A 20,251-nucleotide genomic window follows, 5' to 3' on the forward strand; every position below is an offset into this window, starting at 1 on the left:
TTAAGAAATCCTTCTGTAAATAACAAATTGACTGCACACTTTCCTCATTGCCAGTTTCATTTCTTTGTTCCTCAATGTATAGATGACTGAATTTAAAAATGGAGTGAGAACTGCATCAAAAACAGCAAGGAATTTGTCTAGGCGTGACGTGGGGTGAGGCCAGATGTAAACAAAGATGCAAGGACCGAAGAACAAAATCACCACCATGACATGAGTTGACAAAGTGGAGAGGGCCTTAGACGAGCTACCTGAAGAGTGTTTCCGAACAGTGATGAGGATAAAAGCATAGGAGACGATCAATGTGAAGAATGATCCCAGGGATATGAATCCACTGTTGGCTGTGACCATGAACTCCAGCCTGTAGGTATCTGTGCAGGCAAGTTTGATGAACCAAGGAAAGTCACAGTAAAAGCTGTCTAATACATTAGGGCCACAGAACGGCAGTTTTATAACAAAACCCAGTTGAACGATAGAGTGAATCAAGCCAATTATCCATGCAGCAACCAGGAGCAAAATACACATTTTTTGACTCATAATAGAGAAATAGTGGAGAGGCTTACATATGGCAATGTATCTGTCAAAGGCCATGGCGATAAGCAGCACCATCTCCACCCCAGCAATGACATGGATGAAGAAGATTTGAGTGATGCAGCCACTAAAGGAGATGACTTTACATTTTTTGAAAAGATCATGAATCATCTTGGGAGAAATGACAGAAGAAACTCCCAGGTCAATGAAGGACAGGTTGGCCAACAGAAAGTACATGGGGGAGTGTAACTGAGGGTTCATCATCACAGTGAGAATGATGAGGGAGTTTCCCATCATGCTTGCCACACAAACAATGGAGGAGAACACAAAGAGGAGTTGGCTCTCCCAGAAATTGGTCAGTCCCAGGAACACGAACTCTGACAGCATAGAGTGATTCACTACATCCATCGCTTTATCAGCTTGAATGTTTCCAGATAAAAGAAAAGAGAAAATAAGTGAAAATAAGAATGCTAATAAAGTTCAACATTATAATAATATATAAGAAACTTCATGCTGTGAAGATTATGTATCTCTTCAATTCTTTCTCAGGGCCATATTATCACTAAAAAAGCATTTTACCTGTGTTTACTTAAAGCAGTTGAGTCACTTTCACATGCAACATACCTTTCACCACATCCCCCAGAACTATTCATCTATAAACAAGAGAATGGAACAAATAAGATAATACATGTGCATAGCAAGGACTGGGAGGGGCAGGAAAGGTGGTGGTGGTGGTGGTGCTGCTGCTGCTGCTAAGTCGCTTCAGTCGTGTCCAACTCTGTGTGACCCATAGACGGCAGCCCACGAGGCTCCGCTGTCCCTGGGATTCTCCTGGCAAGAACACTGGAGTGGGTTGCCATTTCCTCTTCCAATGTATGAAAGTGAAAAGTGAAAGTGAAGTCGCTCAGTCGTGTCTGACTCTTCGCGACCCCACAGACTGCAGCCTACCAGGCTCCTCCATCCATGGGAGTTTCCAGGCAAGAGTACTGGAGTAGGGTGCCATCACCTTCTCCAAAAGGGGGTGCAGTGCACCACAAAGAGAAAAAGAAAGAAAAGGTGGACATGGCATTTGCCAGAACACATTTGTTCTGCTTTTTAATTGTTCATAGAACAATTCTTCAACCATTTACGTTGTCTCATTTCTTAACCTCACCTCATCTCAGGCACAAGATATCTCTTACAATCTGTCTTACAATCACATTTGCAATTCACACAAAGCCCACAGACAGAGGTGAACCTCAGAGAGCCAGGCATGGGGCATAGACATGACTCTGGAGTCTGACAGGTCCAATGAAAGAATAGAATGGATATTCATAGCACAGGGTATTTGCATGGGCAACCAGATGTATAAGTGAAAGTATCTAGTTTGCGATGAGCAGCCAGCATATGGCCAAAATGTATACAGTTGGTGGGGAGGCAGGGTTGTTATGAGGAGTCAAAGAATTTAAGGAAACCAATTTGATCTATCTGACAAGATTCTTCACACTCTCTGAGGTCTGTGAGCTTTGTTTGGAGCTATAGGAGTCTTGATCTTTTATGATTTGTTGGAGATGAAGAAATGCACACTCATGTCACAGTTGTCCATTGTCCCTCTCCTGTCGCTCCCTCTGCCTTAGCCCCACTTCCCTCCTTATCTCATCTCTCTCTGCTTCAAATCGCCCAACTCTCTGGGATCTGATACCAAATCTGACTCTTTCATAGCCCCAACTTTGGACTATTACATGACTCTCTCTAGTTCTTACCCATGTTTGCATTTACCATATGGAAAATATATTCTCTTTCCTGTGGGTCAAACACTTCTGTATCTCAAGCCCTTCTGCTTCCTTAATATTTAGATACGCAGCTGGAAGAGGAAATGTATAGAAAAAAGAGGGAGATTGCAGCATAAATAGTGAAGAGATGGTAAAGGTACATGAATGCACAAAAAGCCTCAGACCTGGAATCTCAGCAAGAGAAACCCAGCAATAGAAAGAAAAAAAAAAATCCCAAAGCTCTGCCTTTTAATGTGTGTTTATATACCTCAATTATGCATGGTTAGTGAAACTGACCATAAAAATATTATCCCACAAACCTCATTAGTGACCACCTAGTCCAGGAAGGAACCTAGGTTTTCTAGTACACATATGTCTTTGGATTCTGCATACCAGAAAAACATTAAAGAAAATTTAAGCCAAACCTATATCTAGTTAGTCCAAAACAGTAACCACTAGTCACATGTAGCTAACAGTAGCAACTAATTACTAGCTCATTATTAAATGAAACTAAAAAGTCTATTTCCTTAGTTGCTCTGAACACATTTAATAATCACACATAGCTAGCAATCATGCATTGGCTAGTGCAATACAGGACATTTCCAATCACTGCTCATTATTTAAAGGTAAATCAAAATCGCTTTTCCTCCATCAAAATACCATTTCCCTGGTAACTCTATATTATATTAATCTCTTCCTTTTCATATTCCTAGAAGTTAGGAAACAAATTTTAATTGAAAAACAATAATTCACTATATAAAAATAAGCCACAATATGTAGCCTCATAGGAGAATCTCTGGATGATTTTTTGTTTGTTTGTTTTGTTAATGTTGACCAGGAAGGATAAACAAGAGTCCACTGGGAAATTTACAGACAACTTTACAAAGGAGAAAAGATCTGATGTGAGTTTTTAAAAATTAGTAAGAGTTTAATATGCTGAGAGGAGAGCGGAGGGCATTCTGAGAAGAGATGATAATCGATGCCTTATTTAGGGGGCAAATCCTTTGCTACTTATCATAATTCTTCAATGGTTTCAATTTTATAGATTCTCTTTCCCCAAATGTACTGCAAGTTTGAGGAGGATAAAGACCATTTCTTCTGGCTCTTTTGTTTCCTAAAACAGAGAATGAAATAAATAGCAAAGATTTCTTGATTGTCTAGACAATAAAACTCTGAAATAAAGCCCATCTTTTCAGGACCATAATTTTCCACAGTTCCTGTTTTTCTGATCTACCATCTTTTTCTATTAAGTCCAGCTGGCATAAGGGAAGTTTCCAAAATCAAACTGAGCGCTAATGTTTTTCCCAACCACTCTCAAGAGAATACCCAATACTTGCTATAAATTACCAGCTATATAATAGGGCAGCCTCATCTCAAGGTTTATAGTGGCCCATGGTTTAACTTCTGAATTTTCTAAAAATAACAAGCATGTAAAAGGAAAGAGAGAGAGACACAAAGAGAGAAGCAAAGAGTTTCTGATAGCAGGGAATTTATAGTTTCTATCTGCCAGTCTTCATATATAATTAGTCACCTTACGTGCCATTCTTAAAGTCAGAAAAGAAAATACAGATATTTTTCACCATACTTTAAAAACTTCTGAAATATTTAATGATAGAATTTTAAAGCTGGAGACACATAGATACACTATTTATGTGGCACATATTTCCTTAAATTTGATCCACCTATTGGTGGATATTTCTGATAATAGGGCTGTTTTCATTCACAGATGAGTAATCCCAAATTCAGAGAAGTTAGAAAATTACTGGAAAAAAAAAAGAAAAAGAAAAAATCAACCATTCTGATTCCAAATAGTGGCTACTTGGCTGCTGCTGCTGCTGCTAAGTCACTTCAGTCGTGTCCGACTCTGTGCGACCCCATAGACAGCAGCCCATCAGGCTCCCTGTCCCTGGGATTCTCCAGTCAAGAACACTGGAGTGGGTTGCCATTTCCTTCTCCAGTGCATCCAAATATCATTATTTGTTCATGATCTAAAAACTGGTATTATAATTTTAAATAAGAATTCAGAAAAATGTATACCTGAAACTTATACAATGCATCAATGATATCTCAATGAAGATGTGAAAAAAAGAATCCTAATTTACTCAGAAAAATTGTCTATCCTACACACATAAGGATTTACACATACATAAATTAACTTACCTAAAATTTCATAGCTACCAGTGGTAGAATCTAGACTTAAATTCTCATGTTATTGCTACAGGTTGAGGGGAAGGGAGAAAGATGATTGCTGATTAGAATGGGAAAGAACCAAAATACACCAAGGTTTTGGTATCAGTAAAAGATTCACCAAAATCTCAGAGGACCACTTATTCATTAAAAGCCATAATAGTCGATAGGCAAGAAAGGTTCCAGCTAGAAACAAAAATTTGAAAGTGCTAATATTTGAAGTCATGGGAAAATTTTTCTGTTTAAAGAATAATATCTAAAGAGATAAAGTTAATGGAGAAACCATACATAGTCCCAAAAGATCAAATGCCTTGTATTTGTCATCATCATCATTATATTATGATTACTACTATTTTATATATGTTATTTGCCCTTTAAAACCCTGTCAGGGAGGTCCTAAGATGGTGAAGGAATAGGACAGGGAGGCAAATTCTCCCTGACAAATTCATCAAAAAAACATTTGAACGCTGAGTAAATTCCACAAAACAACTTCTGAATGCCAGCAGAGGACATCAGGCACCCAGAAAAGCAGCTCATTGTCTTCAAAATGAGGTAGGAAAAAATATAAAAGATAAAAAGAAAGACAAAAGAGGTAGGGACAGAGATCCGTCCCGGGAAGGGAGTCTTAAAAAAGAGAGAAGTTTCCAAACACCAGGAAACACTCTCACTGGCGAGTCTGTGGCGAGCCTTGGAACCTCAGAGGGCAACATAACCGGGAGGAAAAATAAATAAATAATTAAAACCCACAGATTATGTGCCCAGTGGTAACTCCCAGCGGAGAAGCAGCGCAGATGCCTGCATCCGCCACTAGCAAGTGGGGGCTGGGCAGGGAGGTGCGGGCTGCATTGCTTAGAGTAAGGACCGGGAGTAAATGCCTCCGAGGCCAATCTAAGGGAACTAACTTGAAATAGCAAACCAAACTGTGGGATAGCTATTCTGCAAAAAAGCCCTAACCTAAGACACCGCCAGGCCCACTCACAGAACAAAGCACTGAGCAGAGCTAACCGGCTGTGGACCGACCCATCCCCCACCGGAGACAAGCAGGTGAGGGCAGCCAGAGCCAGAAGGGGGCAATTGCAGCCCCAGAGAGGCATCATCTACCAACCTGCAAGCAGGCTTCATTGCTAACTAAGAATTCTTGGGATTCTGGACGGTCGACATCCGCTGGGAGGGTCGCAGCCTGAGATCAGCTCCCCAGAAGAGACACACGGCACACCTGAGAAGGTGCACTGGTTGTACACCCACAAAACCAAGTGGCAGGGACGGGGGAGGAGATAAGCCACAGTGACTGCGCTAGCCAAGCACCCGGTCACCTGAGCTGCTCGGCCCTAGGAAGGGCACAAAATGCAGGCCCAACCGAGTCTGCACCTTTGTGGAGTACCCGAGTACCTGAACCTGAGCAGCTTAGACCTGGGACGTGCACTCAACCCAGGGCCGGCCTCAGACAGTTTCCAGCAGAGCAACCTAGAGCCTAAACAATGTAGATGGGGAAAACACACACACCCTGGGCTAGGGCAAACCCAGTGTGGCCAAGACACTGGGAGCTCTCCCCACAAGCGCCAGTGATATTTTTTTGCATTGTTCCTCCCTCCCCACAGCACTACTGAAAAAGTGAGCCTCAAAAAGTGACCACCACCACCCCCATTGTATCAGGGTGGAAATTAGACACTGAAGACACCAGCAAACAGAAGAAGCTAAACAAACAGGGAACAGCCTTGGAAGTGACAGGTGCAATAGATTAAAACCCTGTAGTTAGCACTGACTACAGAGGAAGGGGCCTATAGATCTTGAGAAGTATAAGCCAGATCAAGGAACTATCTGAAATGAACTGACCCCACACTGTCCACAACAACACCAGAGAAAGTCCTAGATATATTTTTACTATTCTCATTTTTAAAATTAAAAAAATTTTTTTTCATTTTTAAGTCCTCTATTACTCCTTTAATTTTCATTTTTATAACCTACTATTACTTTGCAAAAAAAAAGACCGTATTTTTGAAAGCAAACTTCATATATATAAATTTTATAATTTTTGTGACTTTGTTTTTCTCTTTAATATTGTATTTTTGAGAATTCAACCTCTACTCTAGATTTTTAATCTTTGCTTTTTGGTATTTGTTATCAATTTTGTACCTTTAAGAATCCAATCTTCAGTACCCATTTTTACTTGGGAGCGAGATTACTGGCTTGACTGCTCTCTCCCCCTTTGGACTCTCCTTTTTCTTCACCAAGTCACCTCTATCTCCTCCCTCCCCCTTCTCTTCTCTACCCAACTCTGTGAATCTCTTTGTGTGTTCCGGATTTTGGAGAACACTTAGGGAACTGATTACTGGGTGGATCCATCTCTCTCCTTTTGATTCTCCCCTTTATCCTCTTGGCCACTTCTGACTCCTTCCTCCCTCTTCTCTTCTCTGTATAACTCCAAGAACATCTCTGAGCGGTCCAGACTGTGGAGTGCACATAAGTAAGTGATTACTGGCTAGCTTGCTCTCTCCCCTTCTTCTCCTCCTGGTCACCTTTGTCTCCCTCCTCTCTCTTCTCCTCTCCATGTAACTCTGTGAACCTCTGTGGGTGTCCCTCACTGTGGAAATTTTCATCTTTAACCTATACGTTTTATCATCAGTGTTGTATAGATGGAGAAGTCTTGAGGATACTGTAAGAATAAGACTGAAAACCAGAAGCAGGAGGCTTAAGTCCAAATCCTGAGAACACCAGAGAACTCCAAGGAACATTAATCAATAGGAGCTCATCAAATGCTTCCATACCTACACTGAAACCAAGCACTACCCAAGGGCCAACAAGTTCAGAGCAAGACATACCATGCAAATTCCCCAAGAACACAGGAACATAGCCTTGAGCTTCAATATACAGGCTGCCCAAAATCACACCAAACCCACTGACATCTCATAACTCATTACTGGACACTTCATTGCACTCCAGAGAGAAGAAATCCAGCTCCACCCACCAGAACACCAACACAAGCTTCCCTAACCAGGAAAGCTTGATAAGCCACCCGTCCAACCCCAACCACAGTGAGGAAACGCCACAATAAAGAGAACTCCACAAATTGCCAGAATACGGAAAGGCCACCCCAAACATCGCAATATAAACAAGATGAAAAGGCAGAGAAATATCCAGCAGGTAAAGGAACAGGATAAATGCCCACCAAACCAAACAAAAGAGGAAGAGATAGGGAATCTACCTGAGAAAGAATTCCAAATAATAATAGTGAAAATGATCCAAAATCTTGAAAACAAAATGGAGTTACAGATAAATAGCCTGGAGACAAGGATTCAGAAGATGCAAGAAAAGTTTACCAAGGACCCAGAAGAAATAAAAAAGAGTCAATATATAATGAATAATACAATAAATTTGAGATCAAAAACACTCTGGAGGGAACCAACAGTAGAACAACGGAGGCAGAAGATAGGATAAGTGAGGTAGAAGATGGAATGGTAGGAATAAATGAAACAGAGAGGAAAAAAGAAAAATGAATTAAAAGAAATGAGGACAATCTCAGAGACCTCTTGAACAATGTTAAACACTCCAACATTCAAATCATAGGAGTCCCAGAAGAAGACAAAAAGAAAGACCATGAGAAAATACTTGAGGCGATAATAGTGGAAAACTTGCCTTAAATGGGGAAGGAAATCATCACCCAAGTACAAGAAACCCAGAGAGTCCCAAACAGGATAAACCCAAGACAAAATACTCCAAGACACATTAATCAAATTAGCAAAGATCAAACAAACACAAAGAACAAATACTAAAAGCAGCCAGGGAAAAACAACAAATAACACACAAGGGGATTCCCACAAGGATAACAGCTGATCTTTCAATAAAAACTCTTCAGGCCAGGAGGGAATGGCAGGACATACTTAAAAGTGATGAAAGAAAATAACCTACAGCCCAGATTACTGTACCCAGCAAGGATCTCATTCAAATATGAAGGAGAAATCAAAAGCTTTACAGATAAGCAAAAGCTGAGAGAATTCAGCACCACCAAACCAGCTCTCCAACAACTGCTAAAGGATATTCTCTAGACAGGAAGCACAAACGGGTGCATAAACCCGAACCCAAAACAATAAAGTAAATGGCAACGGGATCAAACTTATCAATAATTACCTTAAACGTAAATGGGTTGAATGCCCCAACCAAAAGACAAAGACTGGCTGAATGGACACAAAAACAAGACTCCTATACATGTTGTCTACAAGAAACCCACCTCAAAACAGGGGACACATACAAACTGAAAGTGAAGGGCTGGAAAAGATATTCCACGCAAACAGAGACCAAAAGAAAGCAGGAGTAGCTATTCTCATATCAGATAAAATAGACTTTAAAACAAAGGCTGTGAAAAGAGACAAAGACGGACAGTACATAATGATCAAAGGATCAATCCAAGAAGAAGATATAACAATTATAAATATATATGTACCCAACATAGGAGCACCACAATATGTAAGACAAATGCTAACAAGTATGAAAGGGGAAATTAATAATAACACAATAATAGTGGGAGACTTTAATACCCCACTCACACCTATGGATAGATCAACTAAACAGAAAATTAACATTGAAACACAAACTTTAAATGATACCATAGACCAGTTAGTACTAATTGATATCTATAGGACATTTCACCCCCAAACAATTAATTTCACCTTTTTCTCAAGGGCACATGGAACTGTCTCCAGGATAGATCACATCCTGGGCAATAAATCTAGCCTTGGTAAAGTAAAAAAAATGAAATCATTCCAAGCATCTTTTCTGACCACAATGCAGTAAGATTAGGTCTCAATTACAGGAGAAAAATTATTAAAACTTCCAACATATGGAGGCTGAACAACAAGCTGCTGAATAACCAACAAATCACAGAAGAAATCAAAAAAGAAATCAAAATATGCATAGAAATGAATGAAAGTGAAAACAAAACAACCCAAAACCTGTGGGACACTATAAAAGCAGTGCTAAGGCGAAGGTTCATAGCAATACAGGCTTACCTCAAGAAACAAGAAAAAAGCCAAATAAATAACCTAACTCTACACCTAAAGCAATAGAAAAGGAAGAAATGAGGAACCCCAGTATTAGGAGAAGGAAAAAAATCTTAAAAATTAGGGCAGAAATAAATGCAAAAGAAACAAAAGAGACCATAGCAAAAATCAACAAAACCAAAAGTGGTTCTTGAGAAATTAAATAAAATTGACAAACCATTAGCCAGACTCATCAAGAAACAAAGGGAGAAAAATCTAATCAACAAAATTAGAAATGAAAATGGAGAGATCACAACAGACAACACAGAAATACAAAGGATCATAAGAGACTACTATCAGCAACTATATGCCAATAAAATGGACAACGTGGAAGAAATGGACAAATTCTTAGAAAAGTACAACTTTCCAAAACTGAACCAGGAAGAAATGGAAAATCTTAACAGACCCATCACAAGCACAGAAATCGAAACTGTAATCAGAAATCTTCCAACAAACAAAAGCCCAGGACCAGACGGCTTCACTGCTGAATTCTACCAAAAATTTAGAGAAGAGCTAACACCTATCCTACTCAACTCTCCAGAAGATTTCAGAGGAAGGTAAACTTCCAAACTCATTCTATGAGGCCACCATCACCCTAATACCAAAACCTAACAAAGATGCCACAAAAAAAAGAAAATTACAGGCCAATATCACTGATGAACATAGATGCAAAAATCCTTAACAAAATTCTAGCAAACAGAATCCAACAACATATTTAAAAGATCATACACCATGACCAAGTGGGCTTTATCCCAGGGGTGCAAGGATTCTTCAATATCCGCAAATCAATCAACGTAATTCACCACATTAACAAATTGAAAAATAAAAGCCATATGATTCTCTCAATAGATGCAGAGAAGGCCTTTGACAAAATTCAACATCCATTTATGATAAAAACCCTCCAGAAAGCAGGAATAGAAGGAACATACCTCAACATAATAAAAGCTATATATGACAAACCCACAGCAAACATTATCCTCAACGGTGAAAAATTGTAAGCATTTCCCCTAAAGTCAGGAATAAGACAAGGGTGCTCACTCTCACCACTATTATTCAACGTAGTTTTGAAAGTTTTGGCCACAGCAACCAGAGCAGAAAAAGAAGTAAAAGGAATCCAGATTGGAAAAGAAGTAAAACTCTCACTGTTTGCAGATGACATGATCCTCTACATAGAAAACCCTAAAGACTCCACCAGAAAATTACTAGAGCTCATCAATGAATATAGTAAAGTTGCAGGATATAAAATCAACACACAGAAATCCCCTGCATTCCTATACACTAATAAGGAGAAAATAGAAAGAGAAATTAAGGAAACAATCACATTCACCATTGCAACAAAAAGAATAAAATACTTAGGAATATATCTACCTAAAGAAACAAAAGACCTATATATAGAAAACTATAAAACACTGGTGAAAGAAACCAAAGAGGACACTAATAGATGGAGAAATATACCGTGTTCATGGATCGGAAGGATTAATATAGCGAAAATGAATATATTACCCAAAGCAATCTATAGATTCAATGCAATCCCTATCAAGCTACCAACAGTATTTTTCACTGAGCTAGAACAAATAATTTCACAATTTGTATGGAAATACAAAAAACCTCGAATAGCCAAAGCAATCTTGGGAAAGAAGAATGGAACTGGAGGAATCAACCTGCCTGACTTCAGGCTCTACTATAAAGCTACAGTCATCAAGACAGCATGGTACTGGCACAAAGACAGAAATATAGACCAATGGAACAAAATAGAAACCCAGAGTTAAATCCACACACCTATGGACACCTTATCTTCGACAAAGGAGGCAAGAATATACAAAGGAGAAAAGACAATCTCTTTAACAAGTGGTGCTGGGAAAACTGGTCAACCACTTATAAAAGAATGAACACTTTATAACACCATACACAAAAATAAACTCAAAATGGATTAAAGATCTAAATGTAAGACCAGAAACTATAAAACTTCTAGAGGAGAACATAGGCAAAATACTCTCCAACATACATCATGGCAGGATCCTCTATGACCCACCTGCCAGAATACTGGAAATAAAAGCAAAAATAAACAAATGGGATCTAATTAAAATTAAAAGCTTCTGCACAACAAAGGAAACTATAAGCAAGGTGAAAAGACAGCCTTCAGAATGGGAGAACATAATAGCAAATGAAGCAACTGACAAACAACTAATCTCAAAAATATACAAGCAATTCCTGCAGCTCAATTCCAGAAAAATAAATGACCCAATCAAAAAATGGGCCAAAGAACTAAATAGACATTTCTCCAAAGAAGACATACGGATGGCTAACAAACACATGAAAAGATGCTCAACATCACTCATTATCAGAAAAATCAAAACCACAATGAGATACCATTTCATGCCAGTCAGAATAGCTGCTACCCAAAAGTCTACAAGCAATAAGTGCTGGAGAGGGTGTGGAGAAAAGGGAACCCTCTTACACTGTTGGTGGGAATGAAATCTAGTACAGCCACTATGGAGAACAGTGTGGAGATTCCTTAAAAAACTGGAAATAGAACTGCCTTATGACCCAGCAATCCCACTGCTGGGCATACACACCGAGGAAACCAGAACTGAAAGAGACATGTGTACCCCAATATTCATTGCAGCACTGTTTATAACAGCCAGGACATGGAAGCAACCTAGATGTCCATCAGCACATGAATGGATAAGAAAGCTGTGGTACATATACATAATGGAGTATTACTCAGCCATTAAAAAGAATACATTTGAATCAGTTCTAATGAGGTAGATGAAACTGGAGCCGATTATACAGAGTGAAGTAAGCCAGAAAGAAAAACACCAATACAGTATTCAGTTCAGTTCAGTCGCTCAGTCGTGTCTGACTCTTTGCGACCCCATGAATCGCAGCACGCCAGGCCTCCCTGTCCATCACCAACTCCTGGAGTTCACTCAGACTCACGTCCATCGAGTCTGTGATGCCATCCAGCCATCTCATCCTCTGTCATCCCCTTCTCCTCCTGCCCCCAATCCCTCCCAGCATCTTTTCCAATGAGTCAACTCTTCGCATGAGATGGCCAAAGTATTGGAGTTTCAGCTTTAGCACCATTCCTTCCAAAGAAATCCCAGGGCTGATCTCCTTCAGAATGCACTGGTTGGATCACCTTGCAGTCCAAGGGACTCTCAAGAGTCTTCTCCAACACCACAGGTCAAAAGCATCAATTCTTCGGTGCTCAGCCTTCTTCACAGTCCAACTCTCACATCCATACATGACCACAGGAAAAACCATACAGTATACTAATGCATATAAATGGAATTTAGAAAGATGGTAATGATAACCCTGTATGCGAGACAGCAAAAGAGACACAGATGTATAGAACAGTCTTTGCGACTCCATGGGAGACAGTGAGGGTGGGATGATTTTGGAGAATGGCATTGAAACATGTATATTATCATATGTGAAACGAATCACCAGTCCAGGTTCAATGCATGATACAGGGTGTTCGGGGCTGGTGCACTGGGATGACCCAGAGGGATGGGAATAGGAAGGAGGTGGTAGGTTCAGGGAGGTGGCAGTTTCAGGATGGGGAACACATGTACACCCATGGCAGATTCATGTCAAGGTATGGCAAAACCAATACAATATTGTAAAGTAATTAGCCTCCAATTAAAATAAATAAATTTATATTAAAAAAAAAACCTGTTCATGTGCATAACAAAAAACAAGAGAGAAAGGAATATCTAAGAAGTAAGGATGGCTGACACTTTCACATATTACAAAGAGGTCAAAAAGAAAAAGACTAAGAAAAAGGCATGGATTTACAGCTGAAATATCTTTTCTGCCATTAAAGGTTCAGGTGAAATCAAACACTAAAGAGAAAATATAGATTTTAGGGAGGTAACAGTGAGCAAATGGAGAAAAGAAGACCAGAAATGACAATCTCAGAAACACAGGATAAAAGGTTTTGAGAAGTAAATGCGAAAAATAAGGCAATATGCTGTCTCAGTTGATAAGGAATCTGCCTGCAATGCAGGAGACCCAGGTTGGATTCCCGGGTCAGGAAGATCCCCTGGAGAAGGAAATGGTATCCCACTCCAGTATTCTTGCCTGGAGAATCCCATGGACAGAGGAGCCTGGCAGGCTACAGTCTGTGGGGTCACAAGAGTTGGACACGACTTATTGACTAAACTACTAATTAACTAATATTCTATGTGCACAAAATTTGTAAAGGCAAAAATCTATACATAGTTTAAAAATAAATAAAATTTCCAAACAGCTATGAGAATCTTGTTGAAGATGGGAATCGTGAACCTGGACAAAATCTAGAAGGAATATTTCTGTGGCAGCATTCAGAAATACTCAGGAACCTGATACTTAGAATCTTTGAGTAGTACATTTGTTTGGCATAGTAAGCAGAATGGAGTATCAAATGAGATAGAGATCCTTAGGGGCTAGAAATAATTTAACTAAATTACACTCTCGACAATACAGCAAGTGAATCCAAAATGACCTGACATATGGAAAAAACAGAATACAGACCAGAGATCTTAAAGGCAGGGGCAGCAATTGTAAGCTTATGGTATCTACTCTTTCACTCCTATCTTGATTCTCAAATCTAAATTCATATTAAAAATCAACCTCGCAACAATATGATCACTATAGTTAACACTGCTATATGATATACACCAAAGTTATTAACAGTGTACATCCACGTAAGTGGTATATGTCAATTATTTCTCAATAAAATTAGAAAAAAAAAACACCTCATTTTCTTTCATGTGGATTTCTCCACATAATTTCACTGACCTTTCCTGTACAATTTCTGCTCCTGCTCATCCTGCTGCAGTCTCCCTCTCTGGAAGCCTGGGAAACTCAGAAGGACATTCTTGTGGTGGAATACAGTCCACCAACCCCTCTACCCACCTACCTAATCTATCAAAAGTTCTCAGATGACAACATGGTCAGGGAATCAGAGAAGCTCCGCAAAATAAATTTTTCCCCGTGCATAAGCATAACACACATCCTTCCACTCACCCTCCCTAGGACAAAAAGTTATTAATATATGAAACATTACCATTTTGAGAGATGTGACTAATTAGCTTTAGAAGAAAGTGGTGACCAAGCAATGCATTAGAGTTCTGGGATGCTCAGACTGAGGTCATCAGGCCAAGGGAACTGTCCCACAGGACTGTGAAGGAGGAGAAAAGGGTGTATACTTTTCTTATTAAAAAATTAAAGATTAACCATTTTGATTTTTACATTCTTTTTACCTTTATTTTATTAAATGATTCAAGGGAATCTCTAAAGAAAAGGAAAAATGTATTTTCTAGTTTTTAACTGGAAAAAAGTTCAATACTTTCCTGTAAAAAGTGTTGCAGAATTTAGAGATCTTGACACACTTCTGTGTGTGTTCAAAGGTCCAACAATAATTAGGGGCAGCTAGTATGAGTAACTGGCAACCTACTCCAGTATTCTTGCTTGGAAAACCCCATGGATGGAAGAGCTTGGAGGGCTACAGTCCTTGGGGTCGCAAAGGACTCAGACATGACTTAGCAAGTAAGCCACACCAAAAGCATGAATAAATACGAAGACAGAATATTGGGAAAGGATGGGAATGCCTGGAGTGAAACAGAGTAAAAGAGATAGGGTGGAAACAGAGACAGTGACGCAGAGATGTGTGCACATACCCTTTACTTCCTGGAGAAACAACAGGCAGCCAACTACAAGAATTGTTAGAGCTCAACAAATTTGAAAAATATAGGATAATTCACCACAAAACTGTTAATACAAGAACACACAATAAGTACATTAAGATTATTTAATGCAAAAAAAAGACCCAGAATGCAGTTTTATTGGATTTAAAATATGTTAAACATGAAAAACATTAAAATAAAATACATTTTAAATAATAGAGTAGAAATTAGTAATTACATACATAGACCCTTTTCTGCTTTAGTAATTCAAATATAATAGAGCCAATAGAAAGAAAAAATATATTGATAACTCATAAAGAAATAAATTAAACAGGTCAATAAATACATGTAAAAAGTACAAATTTTGGAAGTAAGTGTTGGGGTATATCCTTTCAACACCATGTGAGGGTAAAGGCCATTTAAGAATTATCCAGGAGAATGTATTTAATTAATCTCGCTATTAAGTATTGATTGAAAAGTATAGACTAAGTGAAGTTCCCTTTTGGACTCGAAATTTCTGTTCAGTATAAATGTACATAATTTCAGTCCACTGAAACAGATAACCCCAGATACAGATGGCCTGTTGAACATTAATCAGTTTTATGTCTAATATAGCAACCATACTAAACTTTCTTTGCAAAAATGCCTATAAACATAATGGCTTTTCCCCCCAGCTTTATTGAGATATTATTGACATACAATATTGTGCAAGTTAAAGTGCAAAAGATGATGATTTGATATACACATACATTGTGAAGAGATTACCACAGTACGGTTAGTTAACACCTCATCACTTCAATAGTTACTATTTTTATTATGTGGGAGGTGATGGAATTCCAGTGGAGCTATTTCAAATCCTGAAAGATGATGCTGTGGAAGTGCTGCACTCAATAGGCCAGCAAATTTGGAAAACTCAGCAGTCTCCACAGGACTGGAAAAGGTCAGTTTTCATTCCAATCACAAAGAAAGACAATGCCAAAGAATGCTCAAACTACCGCACAGTTGCACTCATCTCACATGCCAGTAAACTAATGCTCAAAATTCTCCAAGCCAGGCTTCAACAATATGTGAACCGTGAACTCCCTGATGTTCAAGCTGGTTTTAGAAAAGGCAGAGGAACCAGAGATCAAATTGCCAACATCTGCTGGATCATGGAAAAAGCAAGAGAGTTCCAGAAAAGCATCTATTTCTGCTTTATTGACTCTGCCAAAGCCTTTGACTGTGTGGATCACAATAAACTGTGGAAAATTCTGAAAGAGATGGGGATACCAGACCACCTGACCTGCTTCTTGAGAAATCTGTATGCAGGTCAGGAAGCAACAGTTAGAACTGGACATGGAACAACAGATTGGTTTCAAATACAAAAAGGAGTGTGTCAAGGCTGTATATTGTCACCCTGCTTATTTAACTTCTATGCAGAGTACATCATGAGAAACGCTGAACTGAAAGAAACACAAGCTGGAATCAAGATTGCCAGAGAAATATCAATAACCTCACATATGCAGATGACACCACCCTTATGGCAGAAAGTGAAGAGGAACTAAAAAGCCTCTTGATGAAAGTGAAAGCGGAGAGTGAAAAAGTTGGCTTAAAGCTCAACATTCAGAAAACGAAGATCATAGCATCTGGTCCCATCACTTCATGGCAGATAGATGGGGAAACAGTGGAAACAGTGTCAGCCTTTATTTTCTTGGGCTCCAAAATCACTGCAGATGGTGACTGCAGCCATGAAATTAAAAGACGCTTACTCCTTGGAAGAAAAGTTATGACCAACCTAGATAGCATATTCAAAAGCAGAGATATTACTTTGCTGACTAAGGTCCGTCTAGTCAAGGCTATCGTTTTTCCTGTGGTCATGTACGGATGTGAGAGTTGGACTGTGAAGAAGGCTGAGCACTGAAGAATTGATGCTTTTGAACTGTGGTGTTGGAGAAGATGCTTGAGAGTCCCTTGGACTGCAAGGAGATCCAATCAGTGCATTCTTAAGGAGATCAGCCCTAGGATTTCTTTGGAAGGAATGATGCTAAAGCTGAAACTCCAGTACTTTGGCCACCTCATGTGAAGAGTTGACTCATTGGAAAAGACTCTGATGCTGGGAGGGATTGGGGGCAGGAGGAGAAGGGGATGACAGAGGATGAGATGGCTGGATGGCATCACAGACTCGATGGACATGAGTCTGAGTGAATTCTGGGAGTTGGTGATGGACAGGGAGGCCTGGCGTGCTGTGATTCATGGGGTCGCAAAGAGTCGGACAGGACTGAGTGACTGAACTGAACTGAATAACACTTAAAATTTACTCTCTAAACAACTTACTGTATATAATGCACTATAGTTGACTACTGTTACCATGCTGTACATGAGATCCTCAGGATTTACTCATCTTCTCGCTAGAAGTTTGTATCCTTTGAATAACATCACCCCACTTTCCCTGCTCCTCACTCCCCAAAATACTAGCAACCATTATTTCACCCTCTCTTGCAGATTTGGCTTTTTTAGATTCTATATATAAAGGAAAATAGGTTTTTCTCTTTGTCTGATGTATTTCATTTAGCATAGTGCTCTCATGATCCATCTATATTGTTGTAAAAGGCCAAATTTTCTTCTTTTTATGTCCAAATAATATTCTATTAGGTAAATGATTGCTAACAGATACATAGATAATCTCATAGCTTCTTTATCCATTAATCCATTAATGGGCACTAAAGTTATTTCCATGGTGTGGCTATTGGGAATAGTGTTGCAATGAACATAGGGGTGGAGATATCTTTTCAACATAGTGATCTCATTTCCTTTTTCAGGTATATGCCCAAAGTGGAACTGTTGGATCATATGGTAATTCTAATTTTAATCATCTGAGGAACTTCCAGACTTTTTTCACTATGGCTGCACTAACTTATATTCCCATCAACAGTACCCAGTTCCCTTTTTTCCCACATCCTTGCCAACACATGTTATCAGTTGTCTTTTTGATAACAGCCATTCTAACGGGTGTGAAGTGATATCTGATTGCAGTTTTGATTTGCTTTTCCTTGATTTAATGGTGTTGAGTATCTTTTCACGCACTTGTTGGTCATTTGTATGTTTTCTATGGAGAAATGTCTATTCAAATCCCTTGTCCACTTTTTGATTGGGTTGTTTGTTTTGCTATTAAATTGTATGAATTCTTTATATATTTTGGGTATTATTTCTTTATCAGATAGGTGGTTTGCAAATATTTTGTCCCATTCAGTAAGTTCTCTCTTTTCATTTGTGTTGATTTCTTCTGTGCATAAGTTTTTGATGTAATCTCACTTGTTTATTTTTTCTTTGGTTGTTATAGATTTGGTGTCTTATCAAAATATCATTGTCAAGATCAATATTAGGAAGGTTTTTACCAATATTTTTCTAGTAGTTATTTAGTTTTTGTGATGGTACAATTTGGGGGTCCAGTTTTACTCTTTTGCCTGTGAATATCCAGTTTTCCCAACACCATTTATTAAAGAGACTATCTTTCCTGGTTAACTATTCTTGGTTCAATTGTCAGATATTATTTGACCATAGATGCATGGTTTATTTCTGGGATCTTGATTCTGTTCCATCAGTCTCTATTTCTGTTTTTATGCCAGAACCATACTACTTTGATTACTATAGGTTTGTAATAAAATTTTAAATCAGGAAGTGTGATGTCACCAGCTTTGTTTTCTTTCTCAAGATTGCTTTGACCAATTAGGGTCTTTTGTGGTTGCATACAAATTTTAGGATTGCACCTCTATTTCTGTGAAAAAAGTGCCATCAGAATTTTGATAGAGACAGTATTGAGTTTATAGATGGATTCAGTATATAGATGAACTTTTTTTTAGATGGACATTTTAAAATATTAATTCTTCAAATCCATGAACAGAGGATATCTTTCCATTTATTTGTGTCTTCTTCAATTTCTTCATCAAAATCTTATAATTTTCAGTATACACATCTTTACATCCTTAGTTAAATTTATTCTTAAATATGTTATTCTTTTTGATGCTATTAAAATTGTTTTTTTATTTCTTTTTCAGATAGTTCATTGTTAGTGTATAGAAACACAAGCGATGTTCATATGTCAATTTTGTATCTATCCTACAACTTTGCTAAATTTGTTTTATTAGTTCTAATAGTTTTTGGTGGACTATTTGGGATTTTCCTGTATGAAAGATTATATCATCCACAACAGAGAAAATGTACTTCTTTCTTTCTAATATGAGTGTCTTTTAGTTCTTTTTCTTGCCCAGTTGCTGTGGCTAGAATTTCTAATATTATGTTTAATAGAAGTGACAAGAGTGGGCACCCTTATCTTATTCCTCATCTTAGAGGAAAAGCTTTCAAATTTTCATCACTGTATGTTCTTTACTGTGTGTTTGTCAATTATGGTCTTTATTATGCTTATGTACATTCTTTATATAACCAATTTGTTGAGAGTTTCTAACTAAGAGGATGGTAAACTTTATCAAATGCTTTTCTGTATCTATTGAAATGATCATATAATTTATCTTTCATTCTATCAATGTGTATATTACATTTATTGATTTGTGTCTTTATAAACTATCACACTCTACACCTTAAATTTACACATGTACATTTACATAAGTGTCAGTAATATATTAATAAAGCTGAAACATATGTACATACAATCTATTTTCCTAATTTTCAGATTCTCTCTCTTTACTGATGGCTGTTGGAAAGAAGGACTTATAAATGTAACCATCTAAGCAATTAAACTTGGAAAACATTTGTCACAGAGAATTGCAGGTGTTCACTTAAGTTAAAATAAAATGTTTGTAATTAGGATGAAAATGTGTTCACTAAGACCATAAAACTACTCACTACTCTTGTGATAAGTAAACCCACAATCATCAAGTTTTGTAGATTTTTTTGCTAGCCAGAAAACTTCAGTCACTGAATCCACCATTCTTTTTGTAGTTCTACAAAGTAAAGTCAACTGAAACACCAAAAAGCCATTTTCTTTTTTCTGAATATGTGTCTGCAACTCAGCGACTTCCAACAGAGGGTAACAGAAAAGATGATTTTAACACTGAATCACATGTGTACCAAAAACATAGAGCTA

At 38.3% G+C, this 20,251-nt stretch overlaps 1 protein-coding gene across 1 annotated transcript; it reads right to left on the reverse strand.

Moving 5' to 3' along the window:
- Positions 1-936, reverse strand: LOC101120334 (olfactory receptor 4F3/4F16/4F29-like). Its single transcript, XM_012181112.3, has one exon. It carries the CDS (start codon positions 934-936, stop codon positions 1-3), a length of 936 nt encoding a protein of 311 aa, XP_012036502.2.
- Positions 937-20,251: the final 19,315 nt, after the last annotated feature.

This window comes from Ovis aries, chromosome 7 (genome assembly GCF_016772045.2).
Source record: "Ovis aries strain OAR_USU_Benz2616 breed Rambouillet chromosome 7, ARS-UI_Ramb_v3.0, whole genome shotgun sequence".
NCBI classification, from domain to species: Eukaryota; Metazoa; Chordata; class Mammalia; order Artiodactyla; family Bovidae; genus Ovis; species Ovis aries.